General features: G+C 49.3%; 1 protein-coding gene across 2 annotated transcripts in view; it reads left to right on the top strand.

Annotated features, from left to right (window-relative positions):
- Nucleotides 1–217: 217 nt before the first annotated feature.
- Nucleotides 218–20,803, top strand: part of CELSR2 (cadherin EGF LAG seven-pass G-type receptor 2) — a 113,933-nt gene continuing 93,347 nt past the window's right edge. For both annotated transcript variants that reach the window (XM_028733891.2, XM_028733890.2), the window contains exon 1: nucleotides 218–3,915. In XM_028733891.2, coding sequence (XP_028589724.2) covers nucleotides 432–3,915 — 3,484 coding nt within the window. In that variant the 5' untranslated portion in view covers nucleotides 218–431. The remainder of the gene's footprint in view (nucleotides 3,916–20,803) is intronic.

The raw sequence follows: 20,803 nt of genomic DNA, 5'->3' as shown, positions 1-20,803 counted from the left end.
TGCCACCACCCGTTATTCCCGGGTTGCTCCTAAGGCCCGGCCATCGGCCAGCAGGAGTCCGGCGGACCTCTCCAGCAGCCCTGCCGCCGCCGCCGCTGGGGGAGAAAGTGGCGGTGTAACGACGGGGAGGGCCCCACCGCGCGGCTGCCGCGGCTCCTTTAAGAGCCGCAGGTCTATGGAAATGAGCGTCGGCGAGCTGCTGCCGCAGCGGAGCCTTGCCGGGCTGGTTGGCAGGCGGCGAGACCTTCGCGGGCTGCGAGCAAGAGCGCACGCGGCGGCGGCGGCGGCGGCGGCGGACCTGCTAGGGCTGATCGGCGGAGCCGGCGGGCGCCTCGGCCCGGATCCTCCGCTGGGCATGAAGCGCAGCTGCTGAGCGACGCGCGGACGGACGGAGCGAACGGAAGCCGGAGTGCGGGCGGCGGCGGCGGGAGATGGGCGGCGGCTGCGGCTGCTGCGCCCCCGGCCGGGCTGTGCTGCTGCTGCTGGCGGCGCTGGGGATCCCCCGCTCGGCCGCAGCCCGGAGCCCCCCGGGGCCGCCCTGCGCCCCCTTCAGCGGGCCGGCCTGGCCGCCGCCGCCACCGCCGGAGCCGGAGCTGCTCCCCGCTTGCGCCGCGCCGCTGCTCTCGTGGCGCTGCCCGGCCGCGCGTCCTGCCCGCGGCCTCTGGGCGCACCTGCTCGGGCCGCGCTGCGGCGGCGGCGGCGGCGACGCGGCTGAGGACGGCGACTTGGTGCTGCTGAGCCGGCTGCTGCTGGCCCCGGAGCCCGGCCCGCGGTTCCGCAGGGGGCGCAGGCGGGCGCTGTGCATGGAGCCGGGCGCGCGCGTCCCCCTGCCGCCGGCCAGCTCGCGGGGAGGCTGCCGGCTGCGCTGCCGGTTGCGAGGCGACAGCGGCGGGAGCGAGCCGTCGGACCACCTCCAGGAGGACTTGATGCTGCCCCCTCGGGCCAGGTGCCTCCGCTCCGGGCACCCGCTGCGCCTGGAGCTCCTGTGCAGCCTCTGTGAAGAGGAGGAGGAGGGAGAGACCTTTGTCCTGTGGAGCCTCGGCTTGGGCTCTTCGCAGCAGCAGATGGAGAAGCTGTGGCAATCCGAGGGGGCCCCCCGAGGTGGCGCGGGGAGCAGCCGCTCCAAGAGGAACGTCAACGCCAGCCCTCAGTTCCAGATGCCCGCCTACCAGGCTTCGGTGCCGGAGAACAGGCCGGCGGGGACCCCCGTGATCATGCTGCGGGCCCTGGACCCCGATGAGGGCGAGTGGGGCCGCTTGGACTACTCCATGGATGCCCTCTACGACAGCCGCTCCAACAGCTTCTTTGCCATCGATGCCCAAACAGGGGCCGTGACGACGGCTGAGGAGCTGGACCGGGAGACCAAGAGCACCCACGTGTTCCGGGTGACGGCCACGGACCACGGCGTGCCACGCCGCACCGCCCTGGCCACCCTCATGATCACGGTGAGCGACACCAATGACCACGACCCGGTCTTTGAGCAGCAGGAGTACAAGGAGAGCATGCGGGAGAACCTGGAGGTGGGCTACGAGGTGCTGACGGTGAGGGCCACGGATGGGGATGCCAGCCCCAACGCCAACATCCTCTACCGCATCCTGAATGGGAACGGCTCCAACCGGATCTTTGAGATTGACCCCAAGTCTGGCGTCATTCGCACCAACGGCCTGGTGGACCGGGAAGCGGTTGAGGCCTACCAGCTGATGGTGGAGGCCAACGACCAAGGCAAAGACCCGGGGCCACGCAGCACCACAGCCACGATCCACATCACGGTGGAGGATGATAACGACAACTCGCCGCAGTTCAGCGAGAAACGCTACGTGGTGCAGGTGCCCGAGAACGTGGCCTCCAACACTCACATCCTGCGGGTCAATGCGACCGACCGGGACAAAGGCAGCAATGCTCTGGTGCATTACAGCATCATGAGTGGCAACACCCGCGGCCAGTTCTACATCGATGCCCAGACAGGTAACATTGATGTGGTCAGCCAGCTTGACTATGAGATGAACAAGGAATACACCCTCCGCATTAGGGCCCAGGATGGAGGAAGACCCCCTCTTTCCAACATCAGTGGCCTGGTGACCATCCAGGTGTTGGATGTCAATGACAATGCCCCCATATTTGTCAGCACCCCTTTTCAGTCCACGGTGCTGGAGAATGTCCCTGTGGGCTACTCTGTCATCCACATCCAAGCCATTGATGCGGATTCTGGGGAGAACGCTCGGCTGGAGTATGCTCTGGTTGACACGAGCTCTGATTTCCCCTTCACCATCAATAACAACACAGGCTGGATTGTGGTGGCCTCTGAATTGGACCGTGAAGCTGTGGACTTCTACAACTTTGGTGTTGAGGCCCGAGACCACGGAAGCCCCCCCATGACCTCCTCGGCCAGCGTCAGCATCACCGTCCTGGACGTCAATGATAACAATCCTGAGTTTACTCAAAAGGAATATACCATGAGGCTCAATGAAGATGCTGCTGTGGGCACCAGTGTCCTTACAGTCTCTGCCATTGACCGGGATGTCAACAGCGTCATCACCTACCAGATCACCAATGGGAACACCCGCAATCGCTTCTCCATAACCAGCCAGAGTGGTGGGGGTCTCATCACCCTTGCCCTACCCTTGGATTACAAATTAGAGCGTCAGTACCTGCTTACCATTACTGCTTCCGATGGCACACGACTCGACACGGCCCAGGTTTTTGTGAATGTGACAGATGCCAACACACACCGACCAGTCTTCCAAAGCTCCCACTACACCGTGAACATCAATGAGGACAGGCCAGTGAGTACCACTGTAGTTATTATTAGTGCTACGGATGAGGATACGGGGGAGAATGCCCGCATTACTTATTTCATGGAAGACAGTATCCCTCAGTTCAAGATAGATATGGATACTGGTGCTGTCACCACTCAGATGGAGCTGGACTACGAGGATCAGGTGTCCTACACGTTGGCAATTACAGCCCGAGACAATGGCATCCCCCAGAAATCAGATACTACCTACCTGGAGATCCTAGTCAACGATGTAAATGACAACGCACCTCAGTTCTTAAGGGATAACTACCAGGGTTCTGTATATGAGGATGTGCCAGCTTTCACGAGTGTCCTGCAGGTTTCCGCCACCGACAGAGACTCTGGGCTGAATGGGAGGGTGTTCTATACCTTCCAGGGTGGGGACGATGGGGATGGAGACTTCATAATTGAATCCACATCGGGCATTGTTAGGACACTGCGCAGGCTGGACAGGGAGAATGTCCCATTGTATGAGCTTAGGGCATATGCCGTTGATAAGGGCATGCCAGCCATGAGGACCCCTATTGATGTCTATATCACTGTTCTTGACGTCAACGACAACCCCCCTGTCTTTGAACAGGATGAGTTTGACATTTTTGTTGAGGAGAACAGTCCCATTGGTTTAGTGGTGGCCCGGATCACTGCCAGCGACCCAGACGAGGGCACCAATGCCCAGATCATGTATCAGATAGTGGAAGGCAACATTCCCGAGGTCTTTCAACTTGACATCTTCTCCGGAGAGCTGACGGCACTGATGGATTTGGATTATGAGGCCAAGTCTGAGTATGTCATTGTGGTCCAGGCTACTTCAGCCCCACTTGTCAGCCGGGCCACTGTGCACGTCCGTCTGCTGGATAAGAACGACAACATCCCTGTCTTGAAGAATTTTGAGATCCTCTTCAATAACTATATCACCAACAAGTCCAGCAGTTTCCCCACGGGTGTGATTGGCAGAATCCCAGCCTATGACCCGGATGTCTCTGATACACTTACCTACAGCTTTGAGCAAGGCAACGAACTGAGGCTGGTGCTCCTGAACCACAGCACTGGAGAGCTACGTCTGAGCAGGGCCTTGGATAACAACAGGCCTTTGGAAGCGATCATGAGAGTATCTGTGTCAGGTAAGGTGGCAAATGCATTCCTGTGCGTCTGGGTTTGGATCTCAAGTTTTGGGGGAAAGAAGCTTTGGGAGCAGTCTAGTTGCTCCAAAACTCTGCATGCCTACCTCATGCTCTCCTAACCTTGTGGCTACTCTCAAATGGCATCATAGAATCTTAGAGTTGGAAGGGACCCAAGGGTCATCTAGTCCAACCCCCTGCAATGCAGGAATCTCAGCTAAAGCATCCATGACAGATGGCCATCCAACCTCTGCTTAAAAACATCCAAGGAAGCTTTTAAAGAAAGGGCGTCTGATCACACCCAGAAAACTTTTGCTAAATAACCATTGGGATATGTGGTATATGACCACACTGTCTTCCCCAGCATGGTGCCCTGGACTTCAACTCCCACCATCCCTGAATTTTGGCCATGCTGGCTTGGGATTCTGGGAGTTGTAGTCCAAAACATCTTTACACTCACTTTTGACACTTGAGATGCACGTTTTTAGGAGCTACCTCATTTCTACGATTGTTAGTTGTTTTAATCTGTTTTTAATATTGTGTTTGAACAGTTGTAACCCACCTTGGGACCTTAGGGTAATGGGTGGGTAATTAATCATCATCATCATCATCATCATCATCATCATCATCATCATCTGCAGAGCACCAGGTCAGGGGAGGCTGGCTTAATCTGTTGTTTGCAATTAGGAAGCATTTAGCTGATCATTGCCAAGGTGCAGCAGCAGCAGCAAAGTAGACCTGCTTTTTTGGAATTGGTGGAGGTTGCATAACAGCCAAATGGCGATCCAGGATTCCGTGCGCTGCTCCAGTTGGCTGCCCCAGTCTTTGCTCTGAGACAACAGCCGAAGCTGCAGAGTTTCTCTCTCCCCCATCTCTTCCACAGGCTCCCAGTATCCCAGCCAAAGAATCTTCTTCCTCCTGCCCTTCCTTTCTATTCCCTTTGAATGGAACCAACCATTTGGGGCTAATTCCATATAAAATTGGCTTTCCTTGCATGCGAGCTGAATGCATGATGATTTGATGCCACCAATAGTGGCTTTTGGTGTTTGGGGCAGTGCGGATGAGGCAGGAGGAGTGCAAGATGGGTCTGTTCTGTGATCATTCATTCGGAAGATGGAGCTGATCTTCCTCTGAGCTCTGAGATTCTGTTTATCAGTGCCTGGAAGACGAGGGAGAATGCTGGGAGATATTTGGCTGTCCTATAAGGAAACCTTTAGTATGTCTGTGTCATTGCTACCAGACATGGTCCCACAACAAACATGGGCGCTTTTCTCCCCGAGCTTATACTCTTGTATGTTTGTTATTCCTCAAGATGGCACGATACTTTTTGGGTGGTATGCCACTAAGTTTTACACAGACCCACTGAAATTGATGACCTCCATTCTTTGCAGTGGGTCTACTCTCAGTGAAACGTAGTCAAATTCCACCGCTTGTTGCATTTTTGCTGCAACCGAGAAATGAACGCAGCTACTCTTCTGCAACACAGACATGGAATTTGTGTGCCTGAGATGGGTGCAGCATGTGGGGAAATGTGTCACTGGAGTAGAATAGCTGTTTTGTTCCAGGAGAAGGATGCAGTCCCTTTAATTAGCCAGATAGTCTCCTTTTCCTACACTGCCACTTTATTACAATGCCCGGTGTCTGTGCTTTGCAATTACATTAAATTAAATGCCACTGTCCCAGTGCAGAACTTTGCAGGGTAAGCAGAGAGGCAAGCATCAGCAGAGACGGTTGTTGTTTGTATAAACTGATGCAAGGATGGGGAACCTGTGGTCTTGCAAAGGTTGCTGAGCTACAACTCCCATCATTCCTGAACATCAGCCATACTGGATGGGGCTGATAGGAGTTGATTTATTAAATTTGTATAGCGGCCTTCATCCAAAGAGGGCAGGGTATTCCAGCATCACCTGGAGGGTCACAGGCATCCCATCCCTGAGTTAATGTTAAAGCTACAGCTTACTCATCTTCAGGGTGTCAAGGGCTTACAGAAGGACCAGTGCCAAAATCTCAGTATAGAGGACCACAGGTGGATGAAAGGTAAAATGGTAACTTATGGCAAGCATAAGAAGAGCCATCAGGCTAAAGCTCAGCCAGTACTCAGTCCAGTATTCTGTTCTCATAGCAGCTAACCAGATGCCTGTGGGAAGCCTGCATGCAGGACCCAAGTTCAACAAGGGTCTCCCAGCTTCCTGCTCCCCTCTGAATAGTGGGGGATTTACAAAAAGTTGACTGAACTGCATAATTTGAATTTGCTTTAGCCTCTTGGAACAGGGATGCAGAACCTGTGGACCTCGTGATGTTGCTGGACTCCAACTCCCATCTTCCTCAGCCTGCATGGCCAACAGCCAGGGATGCTGGGAGTTGTAGTTCAACAGCATGTGGAAGTCTACAGGTTCCCTTTCCTTTTTCTGGAATTCTGGTGACATCAGGTAGAGAGAGGTCCTGCTCAGGAATGGCTTAGTCATCCAAGGCTTGCTTACATATAGCCTCATCCAGGAGGCAGTTCCTGATCCCAAAGTGTGTGTTTCTGACCATTTCCAGCAACTTTTAAAAGAGACTATGGCCATGCCATAATGTCAGTGGGTTGTATTCAGTGCTTTGCCAACAGGGTTCCATGGGCACAATGTTTTCTCTCCTACTCCCATTCTAGATGGTTTCCCCCCAACCTTCTAGAGCCGATTTTAAGGGCACATGGAAGGGTGGAGGGGGAAATAAGTTCCACTGAGTACCCAGAAGACCCTTCCACCGACGGAGCTGAAGCTATTGCCCTGCTATCTTCAAATATGCTACTGAAAATGGGTGGAGAACACATTTTCCAGATGGGCTCTTGTGTTTCATTGGTGGGTGAGCATCGTCAATATAAAATGTTGTAGACTAGTGTGTGCTGAACGCATGTCTGAATGGATAGATGAGCTAAGGCTGGCAAGGTATATAAAGCTTACTAAGGATTTTCCCACGAAGAATACTCTGCCGCACCTTCACAACTTGTTCCGGGTTCAAGGGGCTCTGGGCAAAGTGTCCTTTAGTGGGCTTCCTCCTCTGTCAACATTCTATGGTGGGCTTACTGAGTCAACGGCATTGCTCAGAGCAGTGTCTGTTTGCCATTTAATTTCCCACAATGTCTCTGGTGTAGCATTGCTTTTGGGCGTTGTGGGAAATACCCACCTATCTGGCACTGCTTAGAGTGCCAGATCAGATTTGTTTAGAAAGGGGCAGAGGTGGGTCCTTCCCAGTTGCCGGGGCTATGGACTCTGCCCAAGAACAGCAGGGGCTGATCCTGGCTCTGATGACTGCTCTCCTCCCCACTCTGGCCGCAAAGGACTGGGCTGTGAGTGAGGAACATGTGGTGGTCGTGGGCGTAGTTGGAGGAAGGGAGAGAAGCCACTTGGGCAAACAGGATAGAGCTTACACGCCTTACATCCTCCCCCCCCCCCACATTCATGTTAAATCTCATGAATCAGGATGTTGTTGACTCACTTCTGCAAAGCCTCCCACTCTGTGCTGGAGCGAATTCAACCTGGCAGATGCTCCTTTTCCTAACTTAGATCTGGTGGCTTGATAGCACACATCCCTCTTTTATCTGGAGTTTGAAGCCTGCACCCTATTTGTCCAGCAGGAATTGGAGGCTTTGGAGAGGATGGGCTATGACTACAAAACTTAACTTCTTCGCAATCCAGCCTCTTTGCCTCTATAGGCAGTAATTTCCTCAAGGCAAAATCACGCCAGGTGTGGTTGGTGCCTCGCCTGCACCTGATCCTTAGTGAAACTGAATCATTGTGTGTGCGAATCTGGCAACTTTCATTGGCCCTAGAGTCATCCCTACCAAGGATGGGAAGTATCTGCTGGTGGAACTCCTTGGAGGAACGTAGCCTGGCCTAGCCTGGCCAGCATCTACAATTGCTCTCCGCCTTCAAGTAACTAGTTATTACTTGCCTATTACTCTCCTGGGTCTTTGTAGCAGCACCTGTTCGACAAGGTTTTCGCCAGGAATTAGAGCTGAATTTATGGTCCAAATTCTGCTTGTGATGCAGTTGGCATCTGCCTTCAGGGAGGGCTAATAACAGATTGTTACAGCACGCACAAAGTGAAGTGAAACCTGCCAACTGCCATTGGCAATTTGACTAGGCTGCTTTCGCAGGGCGACGGGACAGGAGATTTTTGTGGCGGGGTAGGAATGGGTGGTAGATGCATCTGAGTTTTGGGGAAAGGCCAGATCTTAGTGATAGAGCATCTGTCTTACATGCGGGGGGGTCCTGGGTTCAGCCCCTAGCATCCCTTAGTTGGAACAGGAATACACCAATCTGAAACTCTGGAGAGTTACTGCTAGTCAGTGTAGACAATACTGAACTACATGGACCAAGTCTGATTCAGTATAAGCTATATTTCAAGTTGGCAGTGGCAGGCCAAATCCTTACCACAGCTAGTGTTTTCTCTACCTAAACAGCAGAAATAAATGTTAACACGTCCTCTCTAAAACAACAATGACCAAAACTTCAAAGGGAGATGATTTCATGAGATCCTAGCCAAATCATTTTGTTGCTCAGTTGCTGTTGCAGCCAAGTTCTTCCTATTTTGTAGAATGACTGTTGTTTACCTGCAAGTTAAACCCCACAGACTCCTGTCCTCCTTTTAGTGGCAAAAGAAATTACTTACTTTCAGTTTGATTTATGGCAAGGCCATATATAAGTTACTTAGCTGTCTTTTATGTCAGCTGCATAATTCCCTGGTCATCACTCTTTCTTCACATCATAATCTTGCATTTTAATCCCTGCATTTTCTTTTCTTTTCTTCCTCTGCTCCGATGGCATTCTTTCATGTATGGCGTCCAAATTGGGCACGACACGTCCTGCTAAAGCTAACCCCAAATTGTTATTGATTAAAAATGACACCATCATTATCATGTGAGCATTGGGTATCTCCCCATGCAGACTTAAGAGAAAAAACCCCCCAACCAACTAGAAACCAAAACCTTTTTTTGTGGTGAAGCTGCTGAGGTTGGAGTTCTGGCAAAATACACAGTCTCTGATGCTGTCTGCTGTCAGAGATTTGACACGCCAAGTCAGGACTTGCAAAGTCGTTAATGTTTTTAGTCTATCCCTTCCTAAGAGGGATGGCATACTTTTTTCCCATCCCAGCTCACAAGTTCAGTATTCCGGATGATCACAAACATTGTCAAAAAGCTAAGGGGAGAGATTGTGTTTGTATATGTAGAAGGTCCCAGGAGCATCACTGAACGTTACCCCCATATTAATGCTGCCCTCCATAGCATGGAAGACGATGGCAGGCCTTCCTGCCGGAGACCAATTTGGAGATGCTTAAGAGCAGCTGTCCCTGAGTCTCGGCAATTAAACTCTCAGCATGGTGGCTGCCGGTCGCACCTGCTCTGTGGGGATAGGAATACAGGGACTGGGGAATACTGTACAGTGGATAGATTGGAGTGCCGATAATACACATAGCCCCTGGCTGTCATTGGAGCCCCACTGAATGGTATTCCTGGCTTCTGATGCAGGGGGAATCCAAGCCGCTGGGGTTTATTGGGAAATTGCTGCAGCTGGCACTCCAGAGCTGGTGACTGCAGAATTAGAGGGAGGGTTTTTTCCTGGTGTGGCCAGTCAAAGCAAGAGAACAAATGCCCAGTTGTATTTCCAGCTGGTGGGTAGATGGTAATAATTTATTTCATAAAGAATTATATTCTGCTTGGTTGATAGAAAGAATAGGACAATGAAATTGTCGGCAAAAACAGTAAGAAACAACTATTTAAATATTCAGAAATAATTAAAATCAACAATAAGCTAAAAACCCACTTAAAACACATGTAAACATTCTACATATCTGGGTAGGCTGGCCTAAACAAAAAGTTTTTAGCAGGTACAGTCGTACCTCGGAAGTCAAACGCCTTGCAAGTTGAACGTTTTGGCTTCTGAACGCCCCAAACCTGGAAGTGTTCTGGTTTGGAAACATTCTTTAGAACCGAACATCCAATGCTGCTTCTGCGGCTTCCGATTGGCTGCAGGAGCTTCCTGCAGCCAATCGGAAGCCGTGCCTTGGTTTCCAAACATTTTGGAACTCAAACGGACTTCCGGAATGGATTCCATTCGACTTCCAAGGTATGACTGTGCAGTGAAGGTGTCTGCCAGTAGTCAGGGGGTTCCAAATTGTGGGTGCTACTGCACTAAAAGAGTGATTTATTGCAGATGAGGAATGAGTATTATGTGGCTCCTGTAACCATGTCAATTCTGCAGATTTGCTGTGACTATGCTCTTCTGCAATGAATCCCCCCAAAGGCTTTGAAGTAGAGTCAGGACCTGTGTCACTGGGGGCCATACTACACAATGCATGCAAGTGGACATCATGGTAGTCCAGCAGCCTCTTTTGTAGCCCAGCTCCAGAGGGGGTGGCTGGCGATGGAAGAATGGCAAGAGTCACCATTGCTTGTGCCAAAGCCTTCATGGAAAAAGTGTGGTGTTTGTGAAGAGACGCTTCCTAACTCAGGCAGGGAGATGAGATGCTTATGTAAAATATTTGTACAGTATTGAGTGCAGGAACACTTATATAGTGCCATCCACATACACCCTGCTTAAAAAGAATGAGAGAATATTTTGGGGGGAAGACCCCAGCCCATCTCACCCAGCATTCTCAGTTGGTTAGAGTATGTTGCTGATAATGCCAAGGTTGCAGGTTCAATCCCTGTGTGGAACAGCTGCATATTCCAGCATTGCAGGTGGTTGGACTAGATGGTACCCATGGTCCATTCCAACTCTCCAGTTCTATGATTTTAATTGGTTAACCAGATGCCTATGAGAAGTCCATAAACAGGACATGAGCACAATAGCCCTCTCCCATTCTCAGTGCCCAGCAACTGGCATTTGGAGACATATTGCTAGAAGTACATGGCTGGCTGTGTTTGGACATAATTCCAAATATAACCATGGTGGGGCTTTATGGGAACAAGCTGCAGTGAGCCTTGGGCTTCCACATTCCTCCCTTCCTGCTTCTGGTGCAACTGTGAGGAAATTGGAACCTTCCACTTCTGTTTTAGGCTACTCAGGATTTAGTGTGCCATCGGAACCCTAAACCGTGGTTAAGCTTAACTGTGGTTTGTTGAAACAATCCAGCTTCAAAATCATTTGAAATTGTCTTGTTTGAGCAAGCCGTAGGTAAGATTACTCATAATTTGTCTAGGGTCAGATGTTATGACAAGCTGTGATTAATCTCTAAAATGAAAGTGGAGGGGCGCATGAGCTGATGGCTTGCAGTGGTCCGTTCTCATAACACTAAACCATGATTTAGCTGCACACCTGAATGCAGCCATTGCGTCAGATGTTGAAAATTGCTGCCCTCCCTCCTCGCCTTGGCAAAAAAAAGGACTGTGAGGAGTGCAAAGCGCAACACAGCTGCATAGCAAGATGTGAATCTTTCCTTGCTGGATATGGCCTGACAGCAAACTTGCTCCTACTGATGGACTCTAGGCCTGCAAAAAGACTAATTACAAATAACACATGACAAAGATGCCCCAGGGGCAGGAAAATTGTTCAGAACATTCGCTTTCCCCAATGACTTCTGCTTTTTCAGACCAATAATGTTATTCATCAGAGCTTGCTGTTCACACCTAGAGAAGGGCTTTTATGTAAATGCATTTCCAGATACTGCCAACGGCATGTGTAGATGGCAGGGAGAATAACATGCCATGATTAGAGCAATGTGTTTGTGGTCAAGCACGACCAAATATATTATTCATTAAGTTTTCTGTTGTCCATTTATACAAGGTTGGTAGGCAAAGATCCCTAAGGAATCTGATTAGCAGCAGCCTTTGGCTATCGGACTCTGAAAAGATGTCCCCTCCCCCCCAACACCTTCCATTTAGCCAGATTATGTGTGTTGTATACGACTGCAATGTTTGCAATAGCTTCTGGAAAAAATCCGCAAGCTACATTTTTCCTGCCACTGATTGGAGGATGCAATATTTTCCTGGTGAAACAAGGTCTCAGGATTATAGTCATGCTTTTTATTAATTTCAGGAAATGTGTATCTTTTAAAATGTGTACATGTATACTACTAGCTGAATTTGGCTACCATTTGATAATGAATGTCCTTTTGGTGGCAAATAGTGACTTATCTCTAAGGGTCAGTGTAGTATAGTGGTTAGAGTGCTGGACTAGGACCTGGGAGACCAGGGTTTGAATCCCTGCTCACCTATGAAGCTCATTGGTTAGCCTTGGGCCAGTCACTCTCTCTTAGCCTAGTCTAGCTCATAGGGTTGTTTTGAGGATTAAATGGGAGGTGGGAAGCCATGTTTGCTTCATTGAGTACCTTGGAGGACATGTAGATGATAATGATGATGATGATGATAATGATGTGTGAAATGGCCCCAAGTGTATGGAGTCTGGTGAGGTGGCTGTGGTTTCTCTGCAGTTCTTTCTGGCAGGCCAGACAGAGTTAAGACTCGCTATTACAGTGGTACCCCGCAAGACGAACGCCTCGCGAGACGAAAAACTCGCAAAACGAAAGGTTTTTTCGTTTTCGAGTTGCCTCGCAAGACGAATTTCCCTATGGGCTTGCTTCGCAAAACGAAGCTTGCCCCGGGGACAGCGGGTCTTCTCTTTTGAAGCAAGGGGCGGCGGGGAGATCGCTTCTCCCCACCGCCCCTTGCTTCAAAAGAGGTCCGGGGGCAGCGGGAAGCGCTTCCCGCTGCCCCCGGACCTCTTTTGAAGCAAGCGGCTGCGCTTCTCTACGCAGCCGCTTGCTTCAAAAGAGGTCCCGGACCTCTTTTGAAGCAAGCGGCTGCGGGGAGATCGCTTTTCTCCGCAGCCGCTTCCTTCAAAAGAGGTCCCGGACCCCTTTTGAAGCAAGCGGCTGCGGGGAGATCGCTTTTCTCCGCAGCCGCTTCCTTCAAAAGAGGTCCCGGACCCCTTTTGAAGCAAGCGGCTGCGGGGAGATCGCTTTTCTCCGCAGCCGCTTGCTTCAAAAGAGGTCCCGGACCCCTTTTGAAGCAAGCGGCTGCGGGGAGATCGCTTCTCTCCGCAGCCGCTTCCTTCAAAAGAGGTCCCGGACCCCTTTTGAAGCAAGCGGCTGCGGGGAGATCGCTTCTCTCCGCAGCCGCTTCCTTCAAAAGAGGTCCCGGACCCCTTTTGAAGCAAGCGGCTGCGGGGAGATCGCTTCTCTCCGCAGCCGCTTCCTTCAAAAGAGGTCCAGGGAACACCTGCCCCAGCCGCCCCGCTTCGGAACGCTGCTCCGAAGCGGGGCTGTGGGGCGGGAACCTCTCCCCCCGCCGCCGGGCATCAGAACGATGCCCCGATGCCGGGCGGTGGGGCGGGAACCTCGCACCCTGCCGCCGGGCATCGGAACGAGGTCCTGGACCTCTTCTGAAGGCAGGCGGTGGCAAAAGTCTTTGCTCCCCCCGCCTGCCTTCCCGGGACAGCGGAGACTTCTCCGCTGCCCCGGGCGATCTTAAAATGCTGGCGGGCGGGAGCGAAGCGTTCGCTGCCGACCCCCAGCATTTTAAAATCTCCCCGGGGCAGCGGAGACTTCGCTCCCGCCCGCCAGCATTTTAAAATCGCCCCGGGACAGCAGGGGCTTTTAAAATGCTGGCGGTCGGCAGCAAAGACCTCCTGTCCCCGGAGCTTGCAGGGCGGGAGGTGGGAAGAAGGGCTTTTCTTCCCACCGCCAGCCTTCAGAACAGCCTTCTGAAGGCTGGCAGTGGGAAAAAAGCCCTTGTCCCCCCCCCCCCCAGCCTTCAGAAGTGGTCGGGGGACAGACTGTCCCCGGACCTGGTCTGAAGGCGGTTTCCCTAGGAACGCATTAATTGATTTTCAATGCATTCCTATGGGAAACCGTGCATCGCAAGACGAAAAACTCGCAAGACGAAGAGAATTGCGGAACGAATTAATTTCGTCTTGCGAGGCACCACTGTAGTAACCTCCCTGCATCTTCCACTACATACAACTATTGCCCTGATTGCCATTGTGCTTCTTATGCTTGCATGGGGATTTTTGTAATTTATTTTCATTTTGTAATTTATTTTCATTTATTTTGTTGATTGAATTCCTACACCACCCTTCACCCAAGGATCACAGGATGGGTTCCATTATAAAAACACAAAGATGTGCAACATAATAACAAACAGAAGTAATACCCCTCCCTTTTTAAAAGGCTATAGATTCTTTAGTTAGCTAAGGGTCTGGGAAAAGAGCAATCTTTTTGCCTGGTGACTAAATGGTGAATGATGAACAACCCAGTATATGGGAGTTTTCTCTTAATTAGCTCTAGATTAGGTCTCCTGGTCATGTGAGTTTGGTAGTACAGATTTAAGGGATCCTCTGCGAAAACCCTGGAATCCCACTAAAACCACTTGCATTAGTGACTTGAAGGTAAACCAAGACCCTACATGGCTTCCCCCGAGTTGTGGAGAAAACTGGTTGCTGAAAAACAACCAGTCCTGAACTATGTTGAACTTGGCTTGTTACATTTTTACTTGGTTTGTTTATAAAAACATTTATATTTCCATTTAAAAGAAAATGCTCAGATTGGCTAACAGCACAGCATCAAAACACAGCACTATTAAATACACAATATATACCTAACAAAAGTAACAGGAAACAAGAAACTAAACAAAGCACGTAGACAAATCACAGCAAAACAGTTGATCAATACCTGATATGGCGCGTGAATTTGCCCATTCTAAGGGATCAGTCATATACTTCCAACTCTGTGAAGTAAAAGCTTGATGAAAAAGGAAGATGTTGGGCAAGCAGTGGACAGGTCATGTCAACGCCATCTCCTTCTGTCTGTGTCCCAGTTCAAACTGCAACTGCAGCTGCCTTCAGTTGTTTCCCTGCCCATCACTCAAACGCTGATAGGCGTCACGTTTTGAAGGCTGGGGAGAAAGATTTCCAGCTATCATGGGACATCATTCTTTCATTAAATCCCTCACCAGGTGAAAAAACCCCAAAACCAAAAACACCCTTGGCATGAGGCCCATTCATGCTAATCTAGATAGACCAACCTCCTAACACCCGTGGTTAAAGACTGAAAGGTGGAAGAGAGGCTAGGCAGGGACATTTCATCAAGCTTGTTATGGTTATGAGCAGGGGAAGAAACATGTTTCAAAAGTGTGCAGGGACTCAACCTTGATAGGAGGTTGAAACCTTGTGTATAACAAACCGTGGTGTGTGGGGCTTCTGCTGGGAGCTAAAGTTGAAGCAGTAGAAATGGTCATTTCTGTTGGCAACCTTTGTGCCAATCCTGCTTAATGCCAGCTGATAGCTGCCACATAAGAAGGGCCTGCTGGATCAGGCCAAAAGCCTATCTAGTCCAGCATCCTGTTCTTACAGTGGCACCACCCATATCTGTCTGGGGAAAACCTGCAAGCAGAACCTTAGCCTAAGAACACCTTGCCCTCCTGTGGTTTCCTGCAACAGGTATTCCTGCAACTAGCATCCTTTCTCATTCCTGGATGGATCTTCTCACTCACTGGTACATCATCCCCCAGAGGGGTTTTTCTTCCTGTTCTTCCAGTTCCCCACAATCCTGGCTTACAGACTTCTTCTTTGAATTGCCACCCACCTGTGTAAGACAAGGTGTTCTGAGCCGTGAAGCTGAGTCTTCCGGGGTTAACGTCAGGAGGAGTCTAGCTATATTGGTGGGAGTGAAAATCCCAGAGCAGGCTGGGCAGCTGCTAAGATCCCTCCATTGCAGGGCAACCTAGGATAGTGTGGAGGTGGGGGCTGACTGCAGATAATGCACTCAAGCCATCTGCTCCATCCTTGGACTTTTGAGAGCAGGCTCCCTTTGATCTGGGCTCCGTGGGAGAGGCTACCCTTTTAACATTTCATGCAGCCCCTCAACTGTGTCTGTGATGTTTAGCATGGAGGATGATGCTTATTTAAAGGTGCAGAGATGTGATGGATTGGAGGGGGGGTTTAGAAGCCAAGGGATTAAGCATTCCTTACTACAAGGGGATTAGGGTGGTGGGATAGCGGAGGCGGATGAGATGAGACACAAAATGGGAAGGAGCAGATCATTGGCAGTAAGCTGTTGGGGAGACATTAACTAGGTCAGAGGCTCCGAGGGCGGCAAGTCCTCTTGAGCTTTATGCTCTAGAATAGGGATGGCGAACCTGTGGCCCTCCAGATGTTGTTGAATTATTATTATCTATTATTAACTTGGTTTCTTACTTGCCCTTCACCACAGGGTCCCAGGGCAGGTTACAGCAATCCAGAAGACTGTATTGAAACCAGTTTAAAACAAATACAATGGAAAAGAACAGGATGGGTCTTAAAAATAGGTATCTCAGGTGTCAAAGGTCAGGGTAAAGAGGTACATCTTCAGCATATGATCTTGCAGACATGACACCTCTGTGGGGAGGATATTCTGTAACTTAGGTCTGCCGTAGAGAATGTCCTCTTCTGAGCTGCCACTCCCTGAATATCTGAGAGGAATATCTGAGCTTCCAAGAGGGCCTCCTCTGTTGATCAAAACATAGGAGATCCATGGGAAAGGAGGCAGTCTTTCAGATATTTGGGGCCTAAGTTGTTTAGGGATTTAAATACTAATGTGAGCATCTTGGATCAGACCTGGAAGTCAATGGGCAACAAGTGTGACTGTTTTGAAGCAGGGGCCTTATGAGCTCTAAATAGAACCCTATCTGCCTGTTGCATTTTGGACAAGTTGAAGTTTCAGAGTCATCTTCAAGGTTAGCGCCACATTAGAAGAGTACATTGTAATAATCAAGCCTGGAAGTTACAATAGCATGGAGTATGGTGTCCAAATCATCTCTGAGAGCCAGTGTGGTGTAGTGGTTAAGAGAGATAGACTCGCAATCTTGGGAACCGCTCCTCTGCTCCTCCACATGCAGCTGCTGGGTGACCTTGGGCTAGTCACACTTCTCTGAAGTCTCTCAACCCCAGTCACCTCACAGAGTGTTTGTTGTGTGGGAGAAAGGGAAAGGAGACTGTTAGCCGCTTTGAGACTCCTTCGGGTAGTGATAAAGCAGAATATCAAATCCAAACTCCTCTTCTTCTTCTGTCCAAAGGTAGCTGTAGCTTCAAACTGCAGCTCTCATCTTGCCTGGGAGTTGGCCAAGCTGGCTGTGGTTGATGAGAGTTGGAGTCCAACAGCATCTAGAGGACCACAGCTTCCCTGTCCATTGTCTTAGAAAACAGAAGCATTCTCCATGCAGGCGAATTGGAGTGATACATGAAAACCCCCTATGGTTTTTTGGGGGTACAGATGCCAGAGCACAAGATGCACTTACCTCACATCAGTTGTGGGTTGTTCATGTGCACTTAAATGGCTCCATTTCTTGGAAACATACACAGAAGTAGGAAGCTGATGGTTTCCCAGCCAACACTTCTGTGCAGTTTGCCGAGGAAAAGTCTGTATTGTTGAACTTGGATATATGTTCTTGATTGCAAAAAAGCATAGAAGAAATGGCTTCTAGTCAGTCTCTGAGCCATGTTTTGCCCCCTTGCAGAAAAAACTTTTGACCTAAAATTCCAAGGGCACGTTCCAAAAGTGGGATAGTCTGCAGTCCTTCATTCTGTGCTTAGCTCCTTTGCTCTTTTCAGGCACGTTTGCATAGAGGACTATGCTGATGGACACACATTAAAGGCATGCAGCTCTTTTTAAGGGGATTGGATGTGATGCTGGATGTGATCCCAGTTTAACACATGTGCACCGTATTTCAGCCAGCACTTATCCTCCTGCAGCCCACATGGCTGATGAGGACCACTATGGGCTGTGCACTTTGCACTTTTCAACTTTGGCTGCCGGCTTCTACTCAATATGCCATGTCTTATGTTCCGACATGGTTGCCTAGTAATTAAAAAGTACATTCAGAGTGGTTGATGCCAATGAAGACTCAGATGTCAAACTGGCTGTTGCAGTCAATGAGAAGGGCGTCCCATGGAAAAAGGACCTTTCTTTTCCAGAGACCTGTCACATACTTCTGCTTGGATGACTCTCTGAGAGTGCAGCACCTAAACAAACAGCTTGGCTTCTTGTATCCCAGGTAGATACATGTTTAAACAACTGCTTTAGGGGTAATTTGCGCAAACAAATTGCTATGCCGAGTGTGTGGCATGGGTGCATTGAGTTCAGCACATGTTGAAATTGGCATGTTACTGTTTTGCCATGCACTCTGCTCACAATTCGAACTATGTTTCCTATGCCACCTACCTCTGCCAAATCTGTCATGGCATGACAAATTTGGTTAGGTTGTAAGCTGCGCATGGTGATGACAGCTTTGTCTCATTCTAATGTCTCCATCTATGGCTTGCTCATTTTGTATGTGTCTATTGGCCCTTTGTCCCAAACAGTTCCAAACAGTCTTGCTTTTACACCTTAATCAATGGCACTGGCCAAATAATTGATTTATTCTAACCTTTAAAAAGAGATTTTGCTCAACTTGAGGTAGATATCGTATCTGCCCTGCCCTTGAAGGTGTGCTGCAAATAAATTTGATATATATATTGTAGGATCTTTAATAGCTCTCTTTATCCCACTGCCTCCGAATGACTTATTTTCCCTAAAGCTTTCTACTGCTAGGCTTTGAGTTACTGGTCAGCTGTCTTTTGCTATTTGTTCTGCTGTTTCTTCATAAGCTCTACATGAATTGTTGTAATTCATGTTCCCGTCTGCTGATTTCCCATGTCCTGTATTTGACAGTTAGCCATCTCTTGGGGCCAATTCTCACTGTTGCTTCCTCCCTCCTCCCCAGGAGAGTACAATAACTGTGTGGAAAAGAGTACTGTATGCAAAATATAAGGCGAAAATGGTGGCATGAGTACAGTGGTACCTCGGGTTACAGATGCTTCAGGTTACAGACTCCGCTAACCCAGAAATATTACCTCGGGTTAAGAACTTTGCTTCAGGATGAGAATAGAAATTGTGCGGTGGCGGTGCAGTGGCAGTGGGAGGCCCCATTAGCTAAAGTGGTGCTTCAGGTTAATAACAGTTTCAGGTTAAGAACGGACCTCCAGAACGAATTAAGTTCTTAACCTGAGGTACCACTGTCATTCATTTCTTCTTCTTCTTCTTCTTCTTCTTCTTCTTCTTCTTCTTCTTCTTCTTCTTCTTCTTCTTCTTCTTCTTCTTCTTTTTCTTCTTCACACTTGTGCTATGGAGCTGATAGATTTCTTAGATCTGAGTCACGCGTACAGGGAGGAGAAAATGGACTTGGTGGTGGTCATTCGCCTATTAGGTTTTATTTGCTGCTTCCTCTATCTATACAGATTAATCTGTGTTGGGAAAACTTTAGCTTCCTATTTGGGAAAGTGAAGCAAGCAGAGGGTATCACTTGCAGGTTCGTGTCTTCTGAATCTGAGCAGTTGCTTTTCTCACTTCAGGGCAGTGGCAAGCAATGTTGTGACAGGTTCAAAAGGGTCCAAGAGCGGCTGGTTGCCTTTTCCTGCACTTGAGCGCTTTTCTTTATGTCTTTCAGGCAGCTCATAAAACATGGACTGGATTCTTGGATTTCTTTTCTTCTTTTAAGATCCTCCTTTCCAGTAATGACTCCCGCTTTATTTTGTTGCAAAGCTTCTCTCCTTTGCGTTCCTTTTGATTACAGAGCTGGCTAAGATGCTGTCAAAGGTGCAGGCCCTGTTTCATGAAGAGATCATGCAAAATGCAATTCTCCTTTTCCATCACTCTCCTCATTTACAAGCCCAGTTTTGTATCCAACAAAGTAATACTCAGAGCAGGCTCCTTGGCATTGATGAACATACGTTAATTTCAGCAAGTCTACTTTTCATGTGACTGATTAGGCTACAACCTCCAGACTACCCCCAGTTTGAGCCCTTTGGAGATAATCAGAATTTGTGGTTATTTTGTAGACATTCACTTTGGGCCTGGCAAAGAGGACTCAGCCTGGCTCATTGGCTGCCTCATACTGCAAACTCAGACCCTCCAAGTGTCCCTATTTTCCAGGGACGCCCCTGATTTAGAGAAGCTGTCCCGGTTTCTGATTTGATCCAGGAATGTCCGACTTTCCCCTAGGATGTCCCTATTTTCATTGGAGAAATGTTGGAGGCTATGGAGTTATCCAACCCCTGAGTGGTCTGAAGGCAATCCGGTACAGTGGTACCTCCCTATAAGTCCACCCCATCCAGCGTCCATTTTGGCGGACGTCTGCAGCAAACCCAGAAGTACCGAAATGGGTTACTTCCGGGTTTGCTGCTCACACATGCGCAGAAACACAAACTGCTCCGCATGTGTGTGCAGAGCGGTGCTTTGTTGAGCATCCTTTTTGTCAAGTGTCCGGGGCTCCGGAACGGATCGTGGACTCAAAACAAGGTACCACTGTATAGGGAAGTTTAAAAAAAAAAGCTTAATGTTTATTATGTTTTTATATATGCTGGAAACTTCCCTGAATGGCTGGGGCAATGCAACAGTAAGATGTGTGAAGTATAAATAGTAAAATTATCATTATGGAATGGGATACCCCTGTTTTCATCACAGAAATGTTGGAGGGTATGCAAACTGTTATTGTGCCATTTATTCAAATAAGAAGCAAATTAACCCTTAGGAATGGGACCTGGAACACATTTGCAAACTCTTAAAGTGCAGTGATAAAGCGTCTGCTGTGCATGGTGTCACATTCTCTGTGTTGGGAAAATAATTGTGTGAAGATCATCTGGTGTTCTGGGAAGGCGCTCTCAGGGTCAAACTCAACATGAGTTAAGCACAGGTTGGAATTGTTTCTCTTTACAAAAAGCAACCACAGCAGGGGCCCTGGTCTGGATCAGGACCATGGGACCATTTTCCTGCTGGAACTCCCCCTTGAAGCTATTTGCCCTTATTTAATTCCCACCCCACCCCCAGTTGGAGTAAATAGCAGCTGGGGGTGATTTCTCTGCAGGAAAATGGTGCAGGAGGTTAAGCCCCTTTCTCCCAT

The sequence above is a fragment of the Podarcis muralis genome, chromosome 5, assembly GCF_964188315.1.
Source record: "Podarcis muralis chromosome 5, rPodMur119.hap1.1, whole genome shotgun sequence".
Lineage (NCBI taxonomy): Eukaryota > Metazoa > Chordata > Lepidosauria > Squamata > Lacertidae > Podarcis > Podarcis muralis.
This window is presented reverse-complemented; position numbering and strand designations above follow the sequence as displayed.